Below are 24384 nucleotides of genomic sequence, written 5' to 3'. Positions count from 1 at the left end.
TATATAAAACAGGAACTGCTATTTTAGGAAAGGTTGTATTTTTCGCAGAAAACAGTGACAACCTAGCATGAATTCCCCTCGCTTGACTAGACAGAGACGAACCCATACGCAATAGCAACCTATGGCCCTTCGTCTCCATCGTCATATAGACGCTTATTGGAATCAGAAAAGACATGTTAGTAAATTAGAAAAAAAAAAAGTAAACAGTGTGTGGAAGCAGGGGAGATAGATTATTAAAGAAATTTAACAGTAGCATTAATATAATCAATATTTATGCTTTTGTGGCCTATACAACGTTCACGTACAGAATGTTTAGAATTTTTCACTAATCTAGTCTTTACGAAATACAAACATGCTCATTGGAAAATTATTTATTCTGTATCGGCAAAAATTGGCTAAACTTCCAAATTTAGGCGTTATATTAAAAAAAATATATATATAAAGGGTAAAGTTTGCTATAAAGGCCATACGCTTACACAAGCGGCTATAGAAACGGCACAGCCAACAATAAGCTGGAGAAGTTAACAGGTGATAGAAGTACCGGCAACTTCCCGCAGAAACAGTGAGAGCAGGCAATATCACTTTATCAACCTTCACCGTCAGCTGGTCTTCGCTTTAACACTCGGCCGTTCTAAGGCACCTAGGGTACTTGAAGGCACAGTAATAAAGTAATCATATAAAATCAAATTTATATCTGCCGAACGTATCACATCGACTAGACGAAGGCACCGCTACACTTACATCCGTCGCCATTGGGGGATTGTTTTTTCATATATATTTGATGACACCGTTTAGGATGAGCTGCGTAACGTTAAAGAAAAATGAGAAACTTTCTACCGCTAACATCAGTTAATTCTAGACTAATTGAGTCTGTTGAGAAAAATAAACCGTTGATATTGAAATCAATTCACTTGGCTCCAATCAAGTGGAGCGACCATACTAAAAATACAAATCTAGCTTGGTAAACCTTACGAATTTTCCTAGAGGAGCTCTAGAGGGGTCCGATCGTACAATAACATTAGCGTCTCGAGGCTTGCGCTTTCGGGATTTGATCGTAAACCACATTTGTGAATTTGTTTTATAGCGGGCCTTTTATGAACAACCCAAGCAACCTGCCTAAGGAAATCGGAGACGTTTCCCTCGGGCAATGGCCTCTGGTTTTTGTGTAAATGGTACTATAGCCGTTGATGATAATCAAGAACACTATATCACATATAATCGTATTATTTCGTAATCGTATTATATTGTTATATATCGTCTGTAAGACGTGTCTAATCGTCTTAGCTACCCATCGTTCGCTTTGGTTGTAGCTGCCGGCCTTGCCACCGCCGTCCCTGTGGCCCTACCGCTACCCCCATCCACGCCTCTGCCCTCTAACGACTACCATCGTGAGATAAGGTTTCGTAGATGAGCGGTTCGGCTAGCCTGGTTGGGCCATTGCTGTTATCTTTTCTATTCAAATCCCCGCTCAGATCCGTTTGCACCTGGTTGTATGTCAAATAGTTCGTTCTCGGCCGCCGAGACATAATCCTAGTACTAATTGTAGTATCTGGCAGAGCGCTCTTTCAACGGCGACTTGGTTTGCCCATCTGCGTATTGATTATAGAAGATTCGTGATCGCCAACCTGTGGTATCTATTGTATTTTCCGAAATCGAATGCTTCTATCGAGATCTCTAATAGCTTCTCCCTTGCTTTGTCTTCCAATTCTTCCTTCGTTTTTTCTTTGCTTCAATTCCCGTCGTTTTATTTTGGCTAATTCTAGCGGCGTTGTGCCACACGATACCAACGCCTGTACTCAAAAACACCGGAACACTTTTTATGTCTGTCTCTTCCTTTTTCTTTCTATTTGTCCATGCTCCCCATCACCACTGCAACTACTATTACGACATCGCCGTTCTGCCGTTTCTTGTATACCAGACGCTCCATTGAATCATAGCTGTTTTCGCGTTCGCCGCCTTGCCTCCTCATCTTTAATACCAGCCTCTCCTTCTCCTTTTTTTTTTTTTTGCTTTTCTTGCTCTTCTCCGAGCCTTTCAGGACTGAACATATTATTCCCCATTCGGATAATATGAAACGGGGCTGGAACGTTGTAGACTGAAAGGTTCGAACACGAATCATCAAATCTATTGTCGTAAGAAAAGTCCATTCTTTGGAAGATAGGAGCTGGCACAGGGCGATAACGGACACTTACTACAGCAGTCCCATCTAATGTGCCGTTGATACGTTACATAGATTGACAAACAACAAATGTCACCACTACATCGATAGACGATGAGGTCTTTTTTGTGGACTAACCGAAATTTTTTTGCTAAGCAGCGCAAAAAACCAAATTTTTTATTGGCAGAGCGCTTAGTTAGTACCTTCAGTCAGCCTAAAAAAGAAGAATTCGTTCTACATCATCGTTTTTAGATCTACCTATAGACTAACCCTAAATTTATTTTTTGCGGTAATTTCTTGGGTGGCAGCCTGTATGTTTCTCGCGTACAGCAAACGTTTATGCATATATTTTCCACGGCTCTAATAGAAAAAAGGAACGACATCGTAATGTTACATGAGCCATAGCAAAGAGTTGTTTTCCCATTTTCATTAGAATAGGGGTATTCAAGTCGTAATGGCACTAATAAGTTGTTCAACAAACGCGCGGCAACGAATGCGACTATTCTTATTGAATCCCTGTGCGATGTAAGGGGTACTTAGCTTTGCGGCAGTATACATGTATATTTGACTGCTAGCCGAAAAATTCACTTATTTCTAAGTTTGCAGTTACGGTCGACTCGAAAACTGTGCTGCTGCTTTGGGGTTTCCATAATTGGGGAAGACAGCGCGACTGTCTTGCATATTGCCATAAATTTAACCTGTTTTTGAGTAAGGATGTAGCTCCTAGGTACCTAGTTATGCAAAAAATTAATGCCGGAAGCAACAGGACAAGAATTTAGAAATGCCGGGGGAAAAAGTATCTATGCCAATGCTTTTTTGTCACTTGATGCCCATTGTACACTATAAGCCTGTTGTTCCAGCTGCTTTTATTGTAACTTTCGTTCCACACACGTAAGACCTACTATGTGGTGGTGACCTTTCACCATCGCAAAAAGTTTGTTCTCAGTTCGGCTTCTTCCTTTACCCGATCGTGTGTCACCCTTTTTTCGTTGCTAAGAGTCCCTGCTACGGTTGGTTCTACTAATGTCGCTAGAAAAGGCTCTCAAATGTTGACGCGAGCTGATGCAGGCTTCGAGGAAGCCTACACCTGCTATCATACATGTTACTGTCTTTGTCGATGATATCCCAAGTTCTAGTTCGAAAAGAAACCCAGGCCCAATAGGGCCATAGAACCATGCCTTGTTCTTCATCGTCGTCGAATCACCAGTCTCTTTTCTGGCTTTGTGAGTGGAGGCATTCAGAGTATTGCAAGCTTGCACAGAAATCGTGTACTACTACTACTACCACTGGTAGTAGTAGTAGTAGTGGTTATGGTAGGCAACTGGGAAACGAGTTGGGCGACTAAAACTGCCCGGACCAGTCGTCGGAGGTAAGACGAAGGAAGATGTGGGTTTAAGCTGCGATGGAGAAAGGACCGATTTACTAGCGTCCGACTGCTTCCGGGTAACTGTGCAACGATGATGATTACTGCTGTTACTTTCGAATCATTCAGCGCGGCCGCCAGGCTGATGGTAAAGTGTCAGGCTGCCTTCATGGCGGTCACTACCATTGTTCGTTCGCCTCGGCCACTGCCCTCTTGTTTTCGCTATTAAGCCCACATTATTAAGAATTTGTACGTCTGTGCTCGGTGATGCGGTAGCATTAGTACAATATTGTAACTGTACATCGTAAAACAATATGCTGCTTATAACCATACGACGGCAGTCATGATATCATAGTGTACGACAAGATGTTAGAGACATGCAACTGCGTGGGTTTCCCCTGTGACCACGTCTCAGCTCGTGTCTTCTCTCCGTGCCTATATGTTCTGTGATAGCGGACAAAGTACGCATTAATAAACTGGTGGCCGAGTATCTGCGTATGCGGGTTTTGCGTTAACTGGTTGGATTGTAGAGAATCGCGCGAGCTGACTGCAGTTGGTTTGATGTCTTTATATTCATCGTAGTTGCAGAGGTAGATGCTACTAACGCAGCCTGCGTCGCTAGAGTATACTGTGTGCACCTCATGTTTTTAGCTGCGGCGGAACTCCGAATTAAGTACGGTGATGCCTGCTGAAATGGTAGGGAAGGCTCGAGGTAGCTGTCTGTTGGAGCTTCATAAGATCGAGAAATCATTGGGAGTTAACATAAGGAGCTAATAACATGTTAGCCGTATTTTAGGAGGTTGAAAATAGAAGATACAACGGCTAAAAGCTTCGACTCGGAGCCGACGGCACGAACTCAAGTCGATCGATAAGGATGCCTTTTATCAAACTGGAAGAATTCCCAACAAGAGCGTCTTGGCAGCATGTCCATTTGTATAGAAAGCACAGCCAATATGGATAACGGATACCAGCTTCCCGCGGTTGATACAAAAAAAAAACGAAAATGCCAATGAAGACTTTGAAAATTGGATACTCCGCGTCACCCCACTGCCAGAAAGATCGCAGTAACTGCTTCCTGTGAGTTGGCGCCAGAAGCGTTTCGTAGCTACAGCTCCTCTGTGGGTTACCTATTGAGTGCGAACATGTGCACCGTAGACACGAAACCGCTGAATTTTCGATGGATACATGATGCTGATACAGGGTAACCATAAATATTAAGCAGACGAGCTCAGGTAGCCATGCCGTTACAGCATCCCATCTGCGTGCTTAATTGCGCATTGAGGACCCCTTCTCCAATCCATGCCAGCTGTCAGACTACTTCCCCTTGCAATCTCAAACCTCGATCGTTATCATCATCGATGTCCAGCGTTATGATCGTCACCACCGTTGTCACCAACGCCATCATCAACATTTTTCTACGTCATGAGACCAAAAGCTATACCCTGTAGGCTGTTTACCAACAACGATAATAGATACCATACCGTAAAACGACCAACTACATCGGTGAAGTCTGTGAAGTCCTGGCGCCTCTATGTTTTACGTCTGGTCTCGCCATTGGGCATACAATCAGATAGACGGCTAGCTTTTGGGCTGAACGAAGTCTATCTATGACCGGGTTCGAGGCTAGACTACAATGTGTCCCTGGCAAACATGTTACTCACTAAACTATCACAGGGACAAAATCTCTGCGCCTACGACCACCTAACGATATCGTCACAGCCGCAGGAGCTAAGTCCATAAGGATGGCTACCCGTCCATGCTGAAATGGCTTTTGGGGTCTCGTCGCCATTCAGTTTAAAGTTGATTATTGAAAACAGGCTATCGAACGAAACAGACGAGAGCTTTCTGTTCTTTGCTTGTCGACGAAATCCGTAAAAGTTTCTGAGCTGCTGGGCCTAACGTTGGTCACTAGAGACGATGATGACTGAAGACGAGATGATGATGGTGGCCGTAGCAGTTTCTTGTTGGAATTTCGTCGTACAAAATTTATAAGAAAATCACATACAAGGATCGACAATAACGGTGGGTAAGTGTAAGTCTCGAAAAAATAAGACGGGTAAACCAGAGTAAATTGCGTGTACGAATGGAGAGGCACAGAAGCTAGAAAAAAACTAGACAGGCAATTGATGCCACTGCTCGGTGGAGCTGCAGACTCAGACATATAGATACCCATGCGGTCATAAATGCATGGATGAGGTGCCAGTCGATAGATAATATAAGAGGAGTGCAAATTAGGGGCTCAACTCAACAAGACAAATAGATAGGCAGATTGGTTGCTCTTGAGAGGTGCTGGCTGAAGAGACGAAGTAATAATCCATATGTTGTAGCTTCATCCATACAGCTCACGTCCAGCCGGTCCTACCTGCCAAGGAAAAGCTTCAATCACCGAAGGTAGGATAAACAGTCTGAACGAGCAAGTGGAGCTACCAACAGCAATCGCGCTGCTCTCAGGGGAAGGCCAATGGCACCACGTCATTACAACCTTCTAGTCTTCTCTGGTAGTTGTTGGTAGCGACAGCAGGCACTATGGAGCAGGCCCCTGGACTTCGCTTCTTCTCACACCACACTTTCCACTAATATACAAGGTTGGCAAGCACACAGCCAGCTGACTCACTTGCAATAGAGATACGCTAGCCGTCGCATAATGAAGGGCTAAGGTAAGTTGTGACGAGCGAGAGAAAGAACAAGGTGCATCATCTTCTGGCTTATTCACATCTAGAAAACGAAAATTTATATCGGCAGTTCTCCGACGCTCCGAAGTCTAAACATAGTTAATTACTACTAGATTAAATCAATGGTATAACACATGATAACGACGACCATTGGCCCCTTAAAACTGATCATTAAGATCAATCAGTACGAGGTTCTTGATTCTAAGAGTACCGACTTTTCTCCAATTTGTACTTTGTACCGTGACTGTATAAGGGTAGTATGGACTTTAATCATACACAAGGTCCATCATAAAGACAACAGCATTTCTATTATGAATTAAAAGCTTAGGATTCAACTACGCAAAAAACAATTTGAGTCCGTGCTGTGTCAGCAGCTCCTTTCTATCTGTTTTCCGTGCGTGGCGGCAAGAATTTTTAGCCACCATGTGTATTAACTACCCTTCCATTGTTTCCGCTTTTGTGAAATACTCACGGTACAGATGACCAACCCAAAAAAAGAAAATCCAAAGAACCAACCTACAAACCTTTCCTTATTCGTCCTCAACGAAGACGTTCCTTGCTGGATTGTTGACAATACGCTGCTTGGTAGCCAAATGACAGGATATGAAGGCACGTTCGAACCTTACGTCTCTTAAGAGCCTCGCCACTGGTCGGTCTGTACATTTTTATCAGCTCATTATTCGCTAGTTCAACAGATACAACAAAAAAGATGATTGAAAAGTCGTCCAACTGTTGGCGATCGCTCCATTTTGATGAACTTCAATTTCTTCTGAAGAACAAAGGAAAATGTTTTGCAACCCAAACAAGTTTAATTGGCGTTTTCATTACACAAGTAAGCCACATACCTTCGCGTTAAGTGGTCAAAAAGCCGTGTTCTCTGCGATTGACTGATTTGGGCGAGCGTCGTCGTGAGCGAAAACACTAGAGAATACCTACACTTGTTAGTATACCTTGAAAATATTACAGTTATGAGTCCTATTTATCACTTTTCTACGCGTGTCTATGCTGCTTTTCAATATACAAGAAAGCCTTCCGGAGGACCTTGCTTAATCTGGATGGACGGCTGCAGAGATGTGAATGACCGTACCATGGCAATGGACGCGTTTCAGCAGCCCTTTCGTCTTCCTGATAGGACATTGCTCTCCTTTCGATACCTTGGTGCGCCACGGCATCATTTTTCGTCTCACCTTTTGTTCCTGTTTATCCCTCCCCCTTGTAGTCTGAACTACTATTGTGCCATGCTATCCTAGCTAGCCTACAGGTCTAGTAACGCTTTTTGCCATGTGGTGGGTGCTTCCGTTTTCTAGATATCATCAGACTGAAGTTTTGAGGCTAGATCCTTCCGTCGTGCCATCCTTATTTTATCTATACTCTATATATATATGATAGAGTCAGAATGTAATGAAGAAGCCCATCCAGTCACCCGCTAGCCAGCCATCAGCCCTTACCCTCCTTATAGCACAATAGTGAGTTTGTTCTAGCAGTAGCAGGCTTGGGCTTCTCATGGGTATAAATCCACTGTCCTCGTCCGATACTGCAGCGCCCTCTATGGAAGTCGACAGAATCGTACCACGTGGCCCGTGGAACTCGCCGTCTCGACGGGACCCGTCGTCGCCGCTGCTACCACGCCGTGTAGCCATCCCCGACTCAGCTCAAAAGCCCTTATGGACGACGTCGTATACTTGCCATATATCCCTTGTCAGCCCCCTCAACTCCTTCTCTTCTCGCGGTACCAGATCCTTATCCCTCCCCCCATGGAGTCGGTGTTACCCTCCATTTTCTGTAGCCGGTAGCAGTTCTGTGGTGTTCATATGGCGTGTGTGCTGTTAGGGCTATCTTGAGTCGGAGCCAGAATAGAAGGTTTTCGAGGCGGTCTAAAGAGAGAGCGCATGGAGTGGTAGAGGGCGAAATTCAACTGGGGATTCCAATGTGGATCCTTTGCTGAGGTCTTCAGGGTGACGCAAAGAGAATGGAAGGGAGAGATAAACTGTGAGTCGCAGTTATAACTAAATGAAGGAAGCTGTCGTTCTGCCTAGTGTATGACCGCAACCTCTGCTAGGTAAGGGCAGAACTGGGAACTCCAGCCTCATTGTCGGTGTCTGAACTACTTCTCTACGACTAATAGGCAAAACACTCGGCGAGTACGGACCTATTGGCACTAGTGACGGCAGTAATGATCGCTATGGCTGTGAGGAGGGCAAAATAGGAACTAGATGGGGGTCGATTGGAGAACTCAGTGATTGGGGCTTGTAGTAATAGTACTGGGAGGAGGGCAACAAAGATGCCAACGGCCACTCGCCGAAAAACCAACCCGCTTGATGGCTGACCGGCGTCGCTTCTGTTTGTCAATGAGCGACTGCATGCACTTTAGATAGAGTAGAACGTGCGAGCCCCCGGCTCGGGTAGAAGCGGTATTGATTTTCGTTAACATACGCACGAAGGATGCACGGAACAGATGGGCCTTTCATAGAATGATGAACAGGCACGTCAGACCCCAGAAGGAAGCCTCTCCAGTCGACAGCATGGAAAAGACAGAACAGTCCAGTCTCTCTTTCAGCTTCCTAGAAAGGGGTTCTTCCTAAGAGCACTGTTGGAAAGGAGAGTCCCCGCGGACATTACCCGGTAACTTATATATTCAACAAAATTTGGTGTGTCTTTTGCATGACCCAACAAAGTTTAATACTTCTTTCTTTTTTCACTGATACACTGTGAGCTGCACACAGAGGATGACGCTTTGTAGAATGGAAAACGCTGTTATTCCAAAAAGCAACTAACTATCTTAGCATTACGATATCGTATAACTCAAGGAAGTATAAAAATACATTTCCTTCATTTACCTTGACCTTCATTTAACGTTGAGTGCACGTCAACCTTTTCTGATGTCATTTAAAAACGATTCTAGTTATTTCGTCGCGAAATAAAATAGTATTACTCGCTATTACAATCGAAAGAAGAACTCGTATAACCAAAAAAGCTAATTATAAGAAAGTTACGCCTGATGGCTCTTCGGGCTGCGCTCCCCGCAGAAACATTCGCCTTCTACAGCGACCCAATATATGTTGATATATACTACGTGACTTACTGGCATAAGTTAAGCTAAAATTACAATGTCCTAAATGCTAAAAGCGCTAGGCAACCACACAAATCTATCGTGTGCATACGATAGCACCTAAAAGAGTCTAATAATTAACAGTAAAAAGGCACCAACTACAAATACCGAGAAAGATATTCTAGAGCTAAACGAGACAAGCCGATTGTGAGTGTAACCGATAAGTAATTTTTCCTAAATAAAAAAAAAATCACTAACACACACAAATAAATTAATGTAATTTCGCGATTGTGTAACCTTATTGTACGAGAATGTACGGCTCGAAAGATCCTACCTAAATACCTAAACGCTTTTCGTTTGTAATAACGACTAATATATAACTACACAAAACAAGACGTATAATGAGAAATAGAAATCAATTGAGATGCCGATCCGTACACAGCGCTATTGAAAAACGATTTTCAAGTGGCCTAATGAAAGAAACACCTTGAGCAAATAACCCTTCAGGTTACGACGCTAATACAAAACCTTACTTTATTAAATACACTTATTATGATGTACCCCTTAATATTCAACTATACTCCGTAAGCAGCATGAAATTAATTCATCCAGAGCCTAAACCCTAATCCTTGTACCGTATAGCCACCTAACGGTTTCGGCATGCGCGCTCGTCGACGAGAGGCTTGAATCCACGTTTTCGATTGGTTTTTCTAAGCCGGAGGATTTGTTAGCATGAATTAATACGAAAGAACAGACAATATAGAGAAATAAACGCTTTCGGAAAAAGGTCTTTGCATTCTTTACGTATTTTTTAGCAAATGTTTGTCATTTTTCAACCAAGAACATAATGAAGCCTAACGACCTCTTTCATTCAGTGGGCTATAACGACCCACTGCGTCTTCCAGACTAACTGGTCCAGACCCATGACTGATGGGTCTGAATTAACTGATGCGATCTCGCATTTCCAGGTCGATTTCCACTGTGAATAATCAGGCTCACGCCTAGCGGTTTCATAACAGGGATGCTCTCTAAGCACTGGCCTGTCTTATCCGCTTGAGATTCGAGGAGCTATGGTAATGTGTTTTAGGCAAACCAATTGAAGGAATACTAAATAAGCGAATAGATTATGGCGCCGGCCATCTGCTGGGTCGCTAAGATTAGTAAACAGAGACAAACGGCAGAGTCATACGCGAATGATGAAAGTAAAAGTTGCCAAGCAAGTGTGATCTGCAGAAAAAAAAAAAAATAGTAAAAATCAATTGTGAATAGGTTTCAAGCCTCACATGTCACCTATTTACGTCGTTCGTAATAGAGTACAAATACGATATGTGTTTGTTGAAGCTAATTTTCACTGCTCTGTTTTAAAACTCAGTTATTCGAGATCGCCTCACTAGAATGGTCTAACAATCTAACTTTATGGCTATTTGCGCCAGAGCGAGACTGTCAATAGCGTATCTGGATCGACTGTGTTACGTTGACACCTAAAGAAGGCCCGTGTTTGCCTCGGCGACAATTTCCTATCGGTACAAACGCACGCGATGTGAAAATTCAACAGGCCACAAGTATCTGGACATGATCGTCTAGGTAAAGTCAAGACAAAAGTTATCGCTAACTGATCGCACGCCAGTGTATGGGTATACTCAACTTTGTTCGAGATTGCATTGAACTTAGCTAACCATGAACTACGGTGACTGCTAACTAAAATGGGGTTATTGTCCATTTTTAAAATGTCAATCTAGCTAACTGACGTTAAGGCTTACCGGCCCCAGGACCTATCCAGCTGCAAGAATGATAGCCCTCCATTGCCTTTAACCAGTAACCTAGAGAGAAATACAAAGAATTCGAATCTCATCACCTCATCTCAAAAAAATCGACGATAGCTTTTTGTTCATCTCGCTATTTACAGCCAATATGATCAGTGGACGTTCGGCGTTAAAATCGAAAACGATCTTCTGCAGAGTTGGTTAAGAGAAAATTGCGGGCTCAGCATTCGGCCTTTACGACTGCTGTAGTATCAAGCCTTTCCAGTTATACTGTAGTGTGAAACCTATTCTTTTTACCGTATTCCACTACATACGTGCGAATCAGACGAGGAAGGTTCGGGATCTGGTTGGCATCCGTCGTTGAAGGGTTAGCAAGGGGCTTCGTCGATTTACTAAAGCAAAAGTTAGATGCTCTATGTAATTATCTACCCGTGCGTAAACCATGTACAAAGTCTAATGATAGATGAATGTTTTTAAAGCAGTATTTTGTGAGCGTATTCGCCCCGTAGTTTTGTCAATCTTGTTCGATAATTGTTGTCTTTCTGAAATCTGGAACGCTTCGAACAATGATTTTCAATGTAAGCCGACACAAGTGCTGGCGTTGAAGCTTCTATTCATGATTGTCCACTACCTTGTTGGGCTTATATTAAACGATTTATTATTTAAGTTGACGGTAAAACACTTTAAGAGACGTAAGTCATCAAAGTTCCATTAAATACAGATCGTTTATTTGTTCAGTATTGTTATTAAGCAAGCAGATAAGTATTGTCTTCGGTATAGGCGCGATTCAGTCGATACATATTTTATGTTAATATGGAAATACAAAATATAAAGGTTCCAATAAGAATGAGATCAAGTAGTCGGAACACTTAGCAAAACAATGAAAATAACACGCGACGTTGATCAAACGCCTGTACTGTTAAGTTGTTGAGAGGCGAAGGCCATTGTGCTTAAATAAAAACCAGCAAAACGCTTGGTGAGGAGTAGGCTCATGCACTACACTATGCTTGATCTTATTGTCATAATTAAGTATTAGCTCGTTTTAAAGATAAGCAGGCTCCGGTCGATGCCTCTGCTTCGGCCATCCATGGGCATATATACACACACACACGCACGCACGCACGCACGCACGCACACCTTGTGCCAATGAAGCTAGTAAACATAGTTTTTTTTCTTATAGAGTCAGCACAGCCATAGCGTATGCGTTGCTCTATGAGAATAAATCGAACATTTGAACCCTTCACGTTTACACTTATGTGGTATTACTAGTTAACATCACAAAGCTTGTTTCCTCGGTGTTCCTTGCGTCGAACGGCTTCCGAACTAGGGACTTTATTTAACGGATGTCTGGAACTTTACCTTCTTCGACATATCGTTAACTTCGCGATGGTTTGATAATGAGCATGCTGTTTAATAATGACGACCGTCAAATCCTGTTCTGTACTTTAGGCCACAGGTCGTTCACGTGGCGCGACCATTAGCTCAATTTACATACATAGCAAAAATCGCGTTGGGGTAGATTCGACGTTATCTCTCAAAAGTTCTCAAACGAAATACTAACACAGAGATTTTCGGCTTAAAATAAACTATTTCGATGTGTCAATATGGAGGGTGGTGTTCATCATATCTGAATGCTTTACGCTATTCTACCTACTCTCAGTTATATATGCAAGTGGCAAATAGGAACATACAAAAAATAAAGCTCTTAAAATACATCTAAGTTACACCGTTTTCAAATAACGTCACCCTACATTTAACGGATAAGTTCTACGAAATAAAGCTGACAACGATACTCATATTAGGGCAGTGTGACGTACCTATAGTGAAAAATAGCAAGACGCCATATCCTTCATCGCGTGACCAGTACACCTCGCGTTCGACTGCAAATAGAGACATCGAATTCATTGTTTGCTGATATAAAAAAAACAAGAATACGTCCTCTTGCGTGTCATTCATCGTTCAATAAGAAACAACGACTGTATCTACTCAAGTCGGCAAAATTGTTTAATAACTATTCTTACTATCTTGTATCCTTAAAATTATTCAAAGTCGTTTTGAACTGAGAGTCAAACTTTCTGGATAGACCGAAATCCCCACTATATAAATACTCAGTACAAAACTCTGCCCTCTAGTCTGTTGGTTCAGCTATCATTATAAAGTGAGGGTAACCTCTGGATCGTTCGTAAATGACGTAGCCTCCTTAAACATAGCAGGGTAACACAGAGAAGATAATCCAATGAAAGACTCGACCCGCGCAGTGGTAACATGTCTGCCGCCTAGAGACCGAAATGGACCTAGCAGTAGTCTAGGTCTGACTGTAGGCTTGTATGGATACACATACTTCACTCTTCGGGTAAAGGTCCGGTCAATGCATGCAGTAATCACTTTTTCAGTTCGATCTTTCCAGATTGCTCATGTTCAGCCCCCTACTCGGACAGGTCCTTAAAGCAATGCTCGAATAGTAATACTGATACATAGCATAAAAGAGATAGTTATGGAAAGAGCGTTAGCGCTAAAAACGTATCAACAAAACTTTGAATTACTAGCATCATTTAAACGCGTTTTAGTTCTAGCCACAAGATAATCCGATCATTGTCTAGTCCGTGTAGCGTTTTCGACGCGTTTGCGTTGTCTTGCCATACATTACAGACGTACTTATAGCTCTGTACAATCGTGTGGTATAAAGCAATACCACTACGTACGTTATTTGTTTACTGCACCGTCCTTTTGTTTTCGTAAGGAGAATGCTTTTGTTAGAGATGGGCTTTTGCAGGCACATATTAAAAAATACTTTTAAATTACGCAACGTACCTATTGTGGATTTTAGTCGGGCCGTGGATCAAGAACTACCCTCAGTCTTAAGCTGATCTTGTAAGCCTGACGGATTTCTGTAAAAGTTTATAGATGCATTGATAAAAACAGCTATAAGTTTGTGCTTGCAACTAACAGACTTGGGCATATCTTGAAGCTCACATACCTTACAATAGATATGGGAACTAAGCCAATTAAAATACTTTGTTAGTAAATTATATCGTTAGTGTAACCGCACAAGTTCGCCACTCATTAATTAACAAAAAAATATATTTCTGACTGCACCATCGTTGGAATATAATATATTTTCTGACCATTGAGGCGGAGAGATCTGTACAAAGGATCCTGGTATTTTATCAACAGATTCCCATATGACTATTATACTTTTAATATCGATCCACTCAGGCGCAGGTTGCCACCACCTGTACTTGTAGCCAAAATCTTAAACACCTTTTTTTTTTTTTTTTTTTAGAGTAACTTTTCCTATCGGTTTTTATTATGTACATAGGGCACCTTGCAGTTGCTGGTTTGTGTGGCCTTTCTTCAGGCAATGCAGCGATGAAGCTGACTCTTACCGCGAAAGGCCACGTTGGTGCGATTTTAGGAAATTAAGTGATTATCTTTTGAACATCAAGCAGGAACACGAATGTTTCATGGAGAAACATTTTTCTACGGCTATATAGGCAGGCTGGGACCTTTGGTACAGCTATGAAGGTCGCGTTAACTAAATGTATCCACAAGAGTCACATGAAATGAATATACCCACGATGTTGAGGATCGATGACAGGTAGAAGTACATTTTATAAATCATTCAATTGGTCAAGACACGAACGTTATGGTCGTGTTATATATGGCCTCATAGTAGTATCTGCACCGCACGCAAAGCTGCATGCAAGGCAGGGAAATATGTACAACGCACGTGATATAAATAGTTCTCAGCCTCAATTAGGAATCTGAGATATCGGCGCATTATGAATGTACAAGTAGCTGCTGGCTCAAGAGGGGCAGTCTGAAATGCCGTCAGCAGCTGAAAATGAGGCTCGACAGATCCTTCACATGTTGAATCAAACCAAGTTAATCCATTTCACGAGCTGCTATCAAGACATCAAATGGAAAGTTCTTCTATATGCAGGAAGCCTTTCTATTCTTTTTCAACAGAAGTTGACGGGGGACTTCGGGCGTACAGGCAGCGACGTATCCATATCATTAGATCGCTTGACATCGGTCGGGATAAGCTCTTTGAATCTTGAGCTTATCTGACGCGTAGCGTATGCCTGCAGTGGTAGATCAAAGTGAGCCGTCCACATTTTGACTTACGAAATTATAGTAATTTTATATTAAACAGGTATTACTTTTGCCGGTACCACTAAAACTTCGATTTACCTGCTTGCATAATCTCTGATGTCACGTAACGTATATATGTAGATGAATCAAATTTAAGAGCTTTACAGAGACGTGGGTCAGGCCCAATGTAACAATAATGGTTAATTCTTTTGCCTAAAAGCCTTTGCCTAAGCGTAAAGCCCCAGCAGCAAAAGGAGATCAGAAAGTAAGGCCCAAATCAGCAAGAGAGAAATCAATATTCGATGAAGCCCAAAAAGAACACTGAATAAGTGTTCTCTCTTTAGCTTAGCAAATCCGTACAGGTATGACTCCCACACTGTTTTTGTAGACGATAACACCACCCCTCTGTCTTCCGAGACTTTTTCTAGCGCCCCCAGATTTTACTTTCGCTGCCGCTAGAATCTCCTTAATAGCTGTATCAAAACGTAGTAAAAAAAAGAAGATATAAGAGGAAGTTTAAGACGGAGAGATCTGGATCAAGAGCGGTTTATTTTTCAATCACCTTTTTAATTGCGTCGGTTCATCTTCTCTAGATTTTCGGTACCAATTTCACCACCTCTGCGCCACTGGCCGCTCTCTGAGTGTTAGCTAGAGCCGCAGGCTAAAGACTTAGCCGGCAAATTGGCGAGCAACTATGTGCAGAATGAGACACAGGCTCACATTTCCGCAATCTGGTCTTCATCTGTCCCAGTTACTTTTCGGCATGAAAAGTATAGATAACAATGTCATCCACATCATCTCCTTTCGCCGCTGGCTCGCAGGCTTTGCTTCTTTCTTACTCGTTCCTTATGTAATTACTATTATCCGACTTCACGTCTTTCTATCGCTTCATGTGTTCGTTGTTAGAGAAGACAGGTGGTTACTATTCTTTTTCTTCAACAATTCTCTTCAACCATTAGCATACTGCTACTGAACCCAGTGTCCAAGTCTTGTTTTCCCGTTTATAGGCCGCCTGTCTTGCTTCAGCTGATTCTGTTTAATCTTTCAGTTCGAAGACGACGATGGCAACGGCGATCAGACCAGAACCGATAAGAAGCTGTCTTTCTTGTGTTTGGCGATCTATGTCTGTGCAATGCGTTGGTACAGTTCCGTCAGAACGGCTGTGTGCACGCGTGAGTCCGATCAAGGAAATAGTCGCCTCAAAGCACAACAGATCGTTGTTCTTCTTTTTTTTTTTTGCCTAACCTTCTGGTCTCATGGCTGCCTACTGGTGGAAATTTCTCTTACTTGCAGTTCCTTATTTTGCTTCTTTTAGCTTCTTGCCTCCGCTTTCCCTTAACGGATTCCAACGTTCTCCATTCTTTTTCTTGCCTGACTTCGTTCTCTACTGGGCCACTTGGCTGCGGGGTCGCTAATGATGGCAGAGCACCAACGTTTAACAAAGAAAGTCTTCGAAAAAAGAGGAAGACTGCAACCAATTCCAAGGATGCCGCCCATTTTATTACTATTAACCACCGTAAAGGCGCAGGGCAAGAGGGGGTCATGTTAGTCTCAGTGGGGAGGCGGCGAGGAATGTGTGTCACGGAGTACGAGGCACCTAGGCTTCATTTCTATGTCTGTCGAATAATGCATGCATACCACGTAGAAGCGGTGCGATCAAGATATTCTGCTTTGCGCAGACCAGACACCCGCCCGACCCACCAACAGTTTGGTACCGAAACAGCAGCGGTAGGCCGGTTCCATCTTCTCTACTGCGATGACGATTGAGTACTGACGCAGTGTCATTATTATTATTTCTGCTACTTCAGCAACTAGTAGATATTCCAGTGCTACTTCGTCTACTTCTGTAACTGCTGCCGCGGCCTCACTTCTCGATCGAAGTTAGTTTCTCTCTTTCCTATCCTTTGTCTCTCCTAAAGAAGTCGTAAATTGTGCGACTTCTATGACCATCCTTAGACCCAGCTTCGATGTTGGAATGATAAAAGATAGTGTACCAACGTCTTTCTATTTATTCACCTACTTGCTGACCTAGCTGTACGACCCTCGTTCTTATTTATCTGGCTCCCTCCTTCGGATGAAACGCTCGTATATTCTGCTCTTGAGATCCTCAGAACAGAAAACACCTCGTTATCGTCATGGAAGTGGATTGATCATTTAAATAACTATGTTCTTTATATAAATCCATCTTTGTGCGCTTTGACGCGTTGACAAGGTTAGCCGCGATTACACTTAGAACAGAGCTCAATGTTAAGCTTGGGAACTGCAAACGAACTTCTTATGCCTCTCGTCCAAAGCGTACTAGTTCTCTGGGGCCGGATGTATCATCTACATATAATACTCTATGAAACTACAACATTTAGATAAAAATACGAAACAACCTGCGTGGCCTAAGATGTGTGACCCATGAGGGCTGTGTATCCTCTAATATTTTATTAGATTTTAATTTTTGATGCGTATACAAAGAAAAGCATTAATGCATAGAAGATAAATTTTGCGTCTAACTTTGGGAGTATAGCCGAATTACGTATGTTTATTTTTACTTCAGCTTTATTCAGTTACTAAAGACTATGAATCTGCAAGAACACAGATCTTGACGAAACGAATCTATTTACTGTATAGACGGCACAAAAAAGGTTTTTGTACCTCTAGGAAAAATGTGTATTTTTGCGAGATAACAAAGTTAAAAGAACGCTTCCGCATACTTGTCATTCATTGGCCCGTGCTTGAGAAAAACTTGGCCACTAAAGTATATCACATTCATGTATTGCATCGATTTGATGAGCCGGGGTCGGTACTTAGCTGAATGGAGCTTTCACGATGCGTTTTTTTCTGGCCATATATATACATATATATATATATATATATATATATGGAATATGTTTGGAGATGTAATAGCTATTAAGTTTATTAGCAATATTGGCTGGTTTTTTAAGTCCCCCTAAAGTACAAACTGCTAACTATCGTCATAAAAACACATAGTGTCACCGCTTTACGGTTCTTCTTATGTACTGTTGTACTGCAAGCTACCTTTCGACTGGTGGATTCGAGTAATGACGAGTAGATCAGAGTAATGAGTATAAGGAACCCTTTTAAGAGGACTCTGCTGTAGTAAACACAGGTAGCGTATTGATGAAATGTCTATTATGTCCTCTCGCACGCTTTGAAAAATGTGCTTGAAGTTGAAGGCTTTTTCCGATAGCAGTTTTTTGCAAGACAACGCCTCTGTCCATCGAACACAAAAGAAGAAAGAGCACACGCGTAAATGTCATCTGTGTCGATCTGATAAGATACGGCTTGACAGCGGCTTACGCCAGTAGCAACAGCATCACTAGCATAGTTCGGTTTCTTCTAGGCAGCCAGTTTCTGGAGAGGCCATAGACACTGATGGAAGTTTAAAACTACGCGAGCCTACCGCATCCCTTGTCAGAGTTCGAGATAAATCGTTGACCCTCGTACACTTGTTTTCTTGGTGGCGCTCCTGTCCACTTGCGTGTACCAACAGACGGAATTGAAAATGAACAGTAACGTTGTTTTTGTTCCTCTAGCTTATGTCCAGATATGTCTATCTGTGTATCCTACATGTGTTGGGATAGGGGCCCATGGCCGGTGTTTTCGATTGTTAGTAATAATACACTCAGAGTTTTCCTCTTTTGTGTCCCTAAACAAGATACTTCTTTTCTATAAACGCCGACTGATTGTTTTGCAATTCTTATGTGGCAGGCATTCAGGTGAGACGTGACGAGAAAACATCGTTGTCGAAACCACTTTGTCTGTTACCGACCCCTCGGTCCCATTCAAAGCATCAGGTATTATACCAGCTCCTCTCTTTTAGACGAATTGATGGCTCGATCCGTGAGTACGCCAGGCCCTCGGGTATAAATGACCTAAAACTTCGCGCCGAACTTGGCATAGACCAATACCGCTGAATGAGTAAGGGATGTAGCAATATTTACCTGCCGTAATATACATATATATAATATAGGGCTTACAATGTATGCTAAAGGCTGAGCTGTTGTCGTATTACTCTAACAATATAATCTGAGAAGACCAAAAAAAACTATTTAAAAAAAAATAACCTTACTTGCCAGACTATAGTCAGTGAAGTACAACTCACTACAAGGGTCATATTAGTAATTTTCGATAGGACTGAAAATATAAAGAGTCCATAAGTCGTCTGTAAAGTCAAGGGTTGATACCTACGTAGTCTACGAACACTCTTCTGCTGTGGTGTTCCGGTACAATTGTCTTGTCTGTTGTTGTTACGGGTGCCACCTGTTTTAATGCTGCTGCGTGTATTTCGGTTGCTTATGTTAGACGTCAAGGCCAGGACATCGACCATCAGAGCTATTCTGAAGCTAGAGCTGAAGCTTTATACGTCATAGAAGAAGCTAAAAAGCAAAAATGTGAAAGATATAAATAGCGTCTAGAGCAGCAGTCGGAACACAGGCTTGCTGCGGAAAAAGCAAAGTGTCCATGTTAAGTATACTATATAAGTATTGTACATATGCGGCCGGTTAGTCTGCTAGACGCATGAAAACGATGGAAGTGGCGCTCGTGGTAGCTTCGGCGCCGGTGGCATTACTGCTAACGGCGATCTTTCGCTCCATCTATGTTTCCGTCCGTTCGTCGTAGATCGACCCGCGCGAGTTCGTCACTCAACCAGCCAGCGGGTGAGCAGAGAGCTGAGCCTGTACGTGTCTGATTACTTTCTGATGATTAAATAATAGCTGGAAAGAGCATGGCTCGATGATCAAAAAGGATGCAAAGACCAACGCAACCATAAACGGAAGGAACAGGAGGAGATAAACGTGTGCAGACGCCTGCTTCCGACGACCCCTCTTGACGTCTTACGAAAAAAAGCGTACAGAGGTGAAGGGAGAAGAAGGGCAGTTGATAATGAAATCTCTGTTAAAGGGGAACTGAAACGTCCCACTGCTGCGTTAAAGCAGGCAACCGATGCATTGATAGAGTGTGGTACTAGAAGTGATGTAGCGGCAAACGGGTTGCAGAATTCGCTGTCACGCACCATAGGGGGCAGTTACGCGTCGGGGGATAAAGGGGGAAAAAGCGTATGTATACACGGATATGCCAAACGACCAGGTCCTAAAACAAAGAATGGTCGTGAGAAGGCATTAAAAGCGATATTGTACCTATATCGCTGGGCTCTCGTCGTCGGGGTCAGCTCTATACGACCTCACTCTACCACTCTACGCCACTACCATGTTACGCCATGAGTGCACATATATATCCACATATAAATACACGCACATATATGCACATTCTTCTCCTTTCAGGTGTATTCTCGCTAACACGCGCCGCAAACGGAGGTCTGTACACTGCTAGTTCATTGTGCAGAACAAGAAAATAACCGCGGCTGTAGGAACTCATATAAACTATATTTGAGGACCGTTTATGCTGGCAGTTAACGAGACTTAGTCTGTCGACATCAGTGTGAATACTGGCCGGAAGCGACTATCCCAACTAGTTCAAACAGGACCGTTGAGTTTGTGACGAGCAAATATAACTATGATGTGCTACTTCCTTTACTAATGTACTACCCAGTTATGACGCAAAACCATTGACCAGAAGATCCTTATAACCATGTAGACTTTAATAGCGCCCCTATCTGCAACAACCGTAGTAAGAGTAGACGTAAATTTTGATGGAGTTTTGACCGTCACAAATAATCTTTCTTTTACAGGGGAGTCCTGTTTCAAACGTGTTTAGTCGCCCATATAGCCTGAAAAAGTTTAGAGTGTTCCATTTTATCGTACAGCTCGAAAAGCCAAAGCCTGTGTATTCGGACGTGATAAAGACGAGCTTGGTCAAAGTGAACTGGGCGGTTAGAATATGGCATAATAGTTAACCCAATCCGTGTGATAACTTAGTGGGTAGCGTGTTTGCCTTCTGATCTTACAGACACGTGGTGGTTCGAACCCGGGCATAGACACTGGTCACAAAGCTGGCTTCAGCTCGGAACATTCATTTCAGTTTAGACAAACACAAGCATATGTAAGTGTATGTTTGTGCATGTGCCTCATCAACAATAAAAGTAACTAAATTCGTTTAAAAACAAATGCCTTGATGGAACTCGGTGTGTCTAGATACTTTGCTCCATGCCTCGACGATAGATAATAGATTATTAACACGCAGACAAACAAAATAATTGTCCAGTTGTTGCTTTCAAGCGCGTCGCCGTTCTTGCTGTTGCTTCTGATAGCTCCGTATCTAATAACTATGCATACAACAAAAGGCTCTATCTATACGCTAAAGCTCTCAAGTGTGTGACATTTTGGAAAGGCTTTCATCTGAGAGGAAATGACTAGAGGTTACTTATTTTTTTTACTATTCATCATTCCGTGTGGAACGTTCGAGTGGCGTGAATAACGGAAATATCTAGAAAAGATAATTGGAATATTATCGGTGTACTAGGTCGTAGTGAGAATATACTGTTACCATATAGATGTGCTTTAGCATAGAAGAGATGAGTCATATGCGATGGAGCCGAACGGACTTCTGTCAGCTTGTTAAGCTAATTGACAAAAATGACCTGTCATTGACGTCTGTATTCTATAGAGAATGGAATACCGTTGAGGGCGGATTTGAGCGCATTACCCATCTGACAGTACGTAGGGAAAACATGGCCACTGCATATTGCGAGTGGGCGTAATCTCTGAAACGGTATTTGTCAATGATCGGAGATACGGAATAACTAATCAAATACAGAGAAATGGTTTACTCATTTGGCGATCAATGGCATTGATTTCAAAGGGAAGAAGCAGGTAGCAACGGGGCACGCATTGGAACTGTTGGCGAATGTTAGTGAACGATAGTTCGTAGTAATACCATCCTATGCAACGATTCGTACCACACGAGCAGGTAACAAAGCTTTATGGATTGACATGATCTTTCTGAGGACTCCCAAAAATAAAATTGTTGTAAAGCCAAAAGAGTAACGGGTTATTCCTTTTGCGTTATCGTGTTGTTACAGGCGATCGTCAGTGGCGTCGTCGTCGTTGCGACGCGGGGGCTTTCCGCTGGCGCTGGACGCGGTTACCAGCTGCGGTTGTGGATTGCAGTTGCGAATGGACTGATTGTATGCTCCAGCAAAGGGAACAACAGAAAAAGAAGAAGTAACAGCTGAATCAACAACGGCATATCTGCTATTATAATCAACGGAAGAGGCAGCAGCAATAAAAAAGATATCAAAAATAAAAACAGTAGCAGCAGTGTGCGGAGTCATCTTTGTGGTTGTGATGCGGATATTGATAACAGTTACACTGGACGCATTGGCGTTGATTAGTGCTAGAGCCGGCGTTCAAGTCTGCATTCCTATTTGTGCTGCTGCTGTTGACGACGAAGGTTTGCTCGAAAAAGAGGCGGATTGCAATTGTGGGGCGGGCGAGCGGCCCGCGCCGTGCGTTCGCCGATGATCATCGTTACACAGAAGAGCGCGCAGTCGCTCCTGCCGCCGTCGCCGCCACCCCCAAAGAGACGCGCAGCAGCCGCCGTCGCTTTTGTTGTTGCTGTTGTTGTCGCCGCCGCCGCCGTTCGGCTGTTATTTGCGCGCCCCAGAGTATCGCGAAGTCAGAGTGACGCGCTCGCAGCGAGGTCGGCCCGACCCGGGCGTCGGCCTCAGGTGCAGAAGCGCCCGCGATGAACCTCGACGCCGAGAACCGGGTTGTGCTCAACGTGGGAGGGATCCGCCACGAGACGTACAAGGCCACCCTCAAAAAGATCCCAGCGACGCGCCTTTCTCGTTTGACAGAGGCGCTTGCAAATTATGATCCAATATTGAACGAGTATTTTTTCGACAGACATCCGGGTGTGTTCGCCCAAATCCTTAATTATTACCGCACTGGTAAACTACACTATCCGACGGACGTGTGCGGTCCTCTGTTTGAAGAGGAGCTTGAATTTTGGGGGCTGGACGCGAATCAGGTCGAGCCGTGCTGTTGGATGACCTACACACAGCATCGAGATGCCCAGGAGACGTTGGCAGTGCTCGATAGACTTGATCTGGATACCGACAAGCCCAGCGACGAAGAAATCGCGCGGAAGTTCGGCTTTGAGGAAGACTACTACGCCGGCCGAATCACCTGGTGGCAAAAGACCAAACCTAAAATATGGTCATTATTTGATGAGCCATATTCGTCAACAGCGGCTAAGGTGATCGGTGTTATGTCGGTGTTTTTCATCTGCATTTCTATATTGTCGTTTTGTCTAAAAACGCATCCAAATATGAGAGTACCAGTTATAAAGAATATCACGATTCAGACGTCGACACAGGAACTTGCTTGGACCCTTGACAAGCAACAAACGAACCCGCATGAGGCCTTCTTCTATATCGAAGTCGTCTGCAACGCATGGTTCACCATCGAAATCTTGACGCGTTTTATAGCGTCACCGTCAAAGTTGGATTTTGCTCGTGGCGCGGTCAATATCATTGACTTTACAGCCACACTGTCTTTTTACATTGACTTGGCTCTCCAGAGGTTTGCCTCTCATCTAGAAAATGCAGACATACTTGAATTTTTCTCTATTATCCGTATTATGCGGTTATTTAAATTAACACGCCATTCGGCCGGTCTGAAAATCCTCATACAGACGTTCAAGGCAAGCGCGGGGGAGTTGATCTTGTTAGTCTTCTTCCTCGTTCTCGGCATTGTGATATTCGCGTCGCTCGTCTACTACGCTGAGAGGATCCAGACAAACCCCGACAACGACTTCAATTCGATCCCGCTCGGCCTTTGGTGGGCCCTGGTCACGATGACCACTGTAGGCTACGGGGATATGGCCCCGAAAACCTACGCGGGAATGTTTGTCGGAGCACTCTGCGCCCTGGCCGGAGTGTTGACCATTGCGCTGCCAGTACCTGTTATTGTATCCAATTTTGCTATGTTCTATTCGCATACACAAGCGAGGGCCAAGCTGCCCAAAAAGCGGCGCCGAGTTCTCCCGGTCGAAGTGCCCCGGGGGCCGAATCGCCGAGGCGCTGCCCACGACGTCAAGGGATTCCGAGACGCCACGATAAGCAGCAAGTTAGGTGAGTCCAGAAGCGAGGCTCCGATTGAGTAAACGAATGATTAGATAACGTCGCTTGCAGCAAAACTGCTTTGCTAAAGTGCTTAGGTTTACGACCCATGTACAAGAAAACCTTTTTCGTTACCTAAGCATTAGTAGTGACACCGCAGTAATGTAACAGTGTACTTCACTTTGTTCAATGCATTTTGCAGTCGATATATAAACCTGTTCTGGCTCCCTTGTACCTCCTTAAATCACTC

The 24384-nt window shown here is 43.4% G+C and overlaps 1 protein-coding gene across 6 annotated transcripts in view; it reads left to right on the top strand.

Annotated features, from left to right (window-relative positions):
* Positions 1-24384, top strand: part of Shaw (potassium voltage-gated channel shaker cognate w) — a 56953-nt gene that overhangs the window by 23881 nt on the left and 8688 nt on the right. For 2 of the 6 annotated variants that reach the window (XM_086983003.1, XM_022796765.2), the window contains exon 2: positions 22092-24146. In XM_086983003.1, the coding sequence (XP_086839129.1) occupies positions 22757-24146 (1390 nt within the window). In that variant the 5' untranslated portion in view covers positions 22092-22756. Of the gene's footprint in view, positions 1-4058; positions 5548-5848; positions 6179-10210; positions 10827-21019; positions 21113-22091; positions 24147-24384 lie in introns of those variants that run through there. The other 4 variants (XM_086983005.1, XM_086983004.1, XM_086983002.1 and 1 more) reach the window with 4 other exon arrangements.

This window comes from Varroa destructor, unplaced genomic scaffold, assembly GCF_002443255.2.
Source record: "Varroa destructor unplaced genomic scaffold, Vdes_3.0 BEIS01000003.1, whole genome shotgun sequence".
Taxonomy (NCBI): Eukaryota; Metazoa; Arthropoda; class Arachnida; order Mesostigmata; family Varroidae; genus Varroa; species Varroa destructor.
Note: the sequence above shows the minus strand (reverse complement) of the source record. Positions and strands in the feature narration are given on the sequence as shown.